Source organism: Mandrillus leucophaeus, unplaced genomic scaffold, assembly GCF_000951045.1.
Source record: "Mandrillus leucophaeus isolate KB7577 unplaced genomic scaffold, Mleu.le_1.0 Scaffold142, whole genome shotgun sequence".
In the NCBI taxonomy this organism is placed as follows: Eukaryota; Metazoa; Chordata; class Mammalia; order Primates; family Cercopithecidae; genus Mandrillus; species Mandrillus leucophaeus.
In genome coordinates this window covers 3,985,730-3,988,961 of record NW_012101388.1, presented here as the reverse complement: position 1 = coordinate 3,988,961, position 3,232 = coordinate 3,985,730, and the positions used below count along the sequence as shown (strand labels likewise).

The window sequence follows — 3,232 nt, the reverse complement described above, 5'->3', positions numbered from 1 at the left end:
TTTTTTTTCCCCTGGAGACAAGGATAAATCTCACTTCAGCCCGATGTGGAGTGACTCATACCATTAGGAGTCACCCTTCTTATTCACTCTGGAAAAAAATTTCCAAACTTCAATAGATAAGAATTGTCCAGGGAAATCATTTACTTTCCTTGATGCTTAGAATCTTGTGAGGAGCTAAAAACAAGCTTATTTAACATTTAGTGAGCACTTTTATTTGAGACCAAAAAAACCCACAACTTGGGTTATAAAAGCAAGATCTGTGATGTTGGGCTGGCAGAGAAGGCTTCTCTCTGGAGCTCAGATTGGTCATAACTTACATTATCATATGACTTGTGTAAAGGCCTCCTGGTATCCAGGGGCCACATCAAACACAGGGATCGCCCTTGAGGCTGACAAACTGGGGGAGAGACCCAGCAGCCGCATCCTCTTAGGGGAGAATCTAGGCTTGCTTTTGCCAAGATAACCTGTTGAGATTTTGTTTTAATTTTCAAGATTGAGAAGACAGAAGCAATACATCAACAATTTCAGAAGTTTTTGACTGAAATAAGCAAACTCACTAATGATTATGAACTGAACATAGCCAACAGGCTGTTTGGAGAAAAAACATACCTCTTCCTTCAAGTAAGTTTGCTGTGCTTACCATATCTGTGAGTGGTATTCTGGAATGGCCAAGGGGCTCTAGTAGGACTGTGGGTCCTGAAGTCGGGCTGCCTGGCTCTGGTCACATCCCTGCGGTGCTTTTCCATCCTGATCTACAGATATTCAGAACTGCAGGGAGCTTCTTTATAGTCCTGGCAATCTGAGCCTGATTTTTGCCTCATCCCCAGATAAGCTGCATAAAAATGTGCATGCAGGTACTCAATGTGAGATGCCCAGGACCTTACAATTTCTCTTACTGTATTAGTCATCCCAATGTATACATAAATTTATTTAGAGATGTTGGCAATTGATAAATTGACTTTTTAACCTCTTTTTATTCCTTCCTTGTTTCTCCTAAAGAAATACTTAGATTATGTTGAAAAATATTATCATGCATCTCTGGAACCTGTTGATTTTGTAAACGCAGCAGATGAAAGTCGAAAGAAGATTAATTCCTGGGTTGAAAGCAAAACAAATGGTAGAGTATGGGTGGGTCATTCATTGCAAAAAAACCAGAAACAAACAAACACACAGACAAAAAACACTTCTTGACAATCTGCTGTGAGTGAAGCCCTGGACTTGTCACTGCGTGAGGTGCCATATAATGCACAAGCTTTGGGAAGGGACTTGAGACAGGTTTTGCAGGGTTGGAAGGGCAAGCCTGGGCCTAGGAGGTAGGGAGGGCACTGCAGATGGTGGAGCAATTTCAGCAAATGTGGAGAGGCCAAGGGGAGCCAGCAGGGGACTGCATGAAGCCAAATGCATGGAAACGCTTGCTGGAGAACTGTTTACACATAGCCATGGATCACAATATCTTGGGGGTCCCGAAAATGGGATGATGCCTGTCTTGGGTTTACATTCTTTCCTTTATATCGGAGCCTTTCTTCCTGAGTTTTTCTCTGTCTGTGTTAAGTGAGAAACACGCAGCTCTCCCATCAAGACTTGTTCCCATCCACAGCTGGGGCCACCTGGTCTTCATCTTCACTTAAGCATGGTGCAGGGATAATGACAAACGACAGCCCCCCCCCACAGCAGAGGATTTGACAAGTTTCTTATCCCATTCTTCCTTTCTCATCCCCTAGTATGAGAAATCCACAGAGAAATGTTAATGTGGAAATTCACCTTGGGGAGCAATAGCTGATACTTTAGTGTTAGAGTTTCAGATTCCATTTTTATACCAATTATCAGAGACACCTTTGTTACTTAGAATGTGTTTTTTTCCCCCTCATCCTTGGCCTGAAGAAAGGAAATAAGAAAAGCAGAAAAAATAGGATCTTTCAAAAAGTTGGTTGAACAGTATTTTTTAGAATTTATTGTGGGATGGGCTGAACTCAGACAAAAATATCAACTCCTTCTCCAATATAATAAGTAATCCCTCAATCTCAGGCGGTAACTATATTAAATGGTAAGCATAATAGCTAACACAGAGTGCTTATTATGTGTGTGAGATGGTGTTCCAAGAGCTTTACATGTGTTGAATCATTTGCTCCTTTCAACAACCCTATGAGGCAGATTTTATTCCTATTTTACAGATGTGGAAACTGAGGCACAGAGAGTTTAAATAACTTGCCCAAGATTCCTCAGCCGATAAGAGGCAAACTGGATGCTAACAGAGGCATCTGACCCCAGAGTCCGGACTCTTAACCATGAACCTCAATTTATGCAGTGGGATAAATAGGCGATGGGCAAAATGAGAACCTCCTTGCCGATTCTGCCAGCGAACCCTTTGTCAGCAAGGCCCTCAGGTGCTGACCTGGCTGGTTTTTAATGATCAGTCAAGTCCATCTGCATCATATGTGTCATGCATATTACTTGTCATTTGGAAGATGGGCCAACCTTTTTCTGTTTCTTCATTTACAGAAACAATCAAGGACTTGTTCCCAGATGGCTCTATTAGTAGCTCTACCAAGCTGGTGCTGGTGAACACAGTTTATTTTAAAGGGCAATGGGACAGGGAGTTTAAGAAAGAAAATACTAAGGAAGAGAAATTTTGGATGAATAAGGTATGCTCCTTAATTTTTTTTTGTGATGTGCTTGCACATGGAATATAAAATCTAAAGTCATGGCTAGGTGCGGTGGCTGACGCCTGTAATTCCAGCACTTTGGGAGGCCAAGGTGGGTGGATCACGAGGTCAAGGGATTGAGACTATCCTTGCCAACATGGTGAAACTCCGTATCTACTAAAAATAAAAAAATTAGCTGGGTGTGGTGGTGCGCTCCGGTAGTTCCAGCTACTTGAGAGGCTGAGGCAGGACAATTGCTTGAACCCGGGAGGCGGAGGTTGCAGTGAGCCAAGATCGCACCACTGCACTCCAGCCTGGTAACAGAGTGAGACTCCATCCCTCACCCCGCTAAAAAAATCTAAAGTCATATTTGAGCAAATGCATACTGGAAGATAGTAAATGCTCATTCTGAGACTCTGATATTGGGCTTTATTTTAGATTGAGTTAATTATTTTGATGAACTAACTTGGTTGCCTTAAAGCCTTTGGTCTTATGTCCTTTGATATTGTGTGCTCTATTAATTTGTTGCAGAGCACAAGTAAATCTGTGCAGATGATGACACAGAGCCATTCCTTTAGCTTCACTTTCCT

The 3,232-nt window shown here is 42.2% G+C and overlaps 1 protein-coding gene across 1 annotated transcript in view; it reads left to right on the top strand.

The window, feature by feature from the left end:
* SERPINB13 (serpin peptidase inhibitor, clade B (ovalbumin), member 13) overlaps positions 1-3,232 on the top strand; it is a 19,775-nt gene that overhangs the window by 6,161 nt on the left and 10,382 nt on the right. Inside the window, exons 3-5 of the mRNA XM_011974163.1 lie at positions 493-621; positions 1,000-1,117; positions 2,500-2,642. Of these exons, the coding sequence (XP_011829553.1) occupies positions 493-621; positions 1,000-1,117; positions 2,500-2,642 (390 nt within the window). The remainder of the gene's footprint in view (positions 1-492; positions 622-999; positions 1,118-2,499; positions 2,643-3,232) is intronic.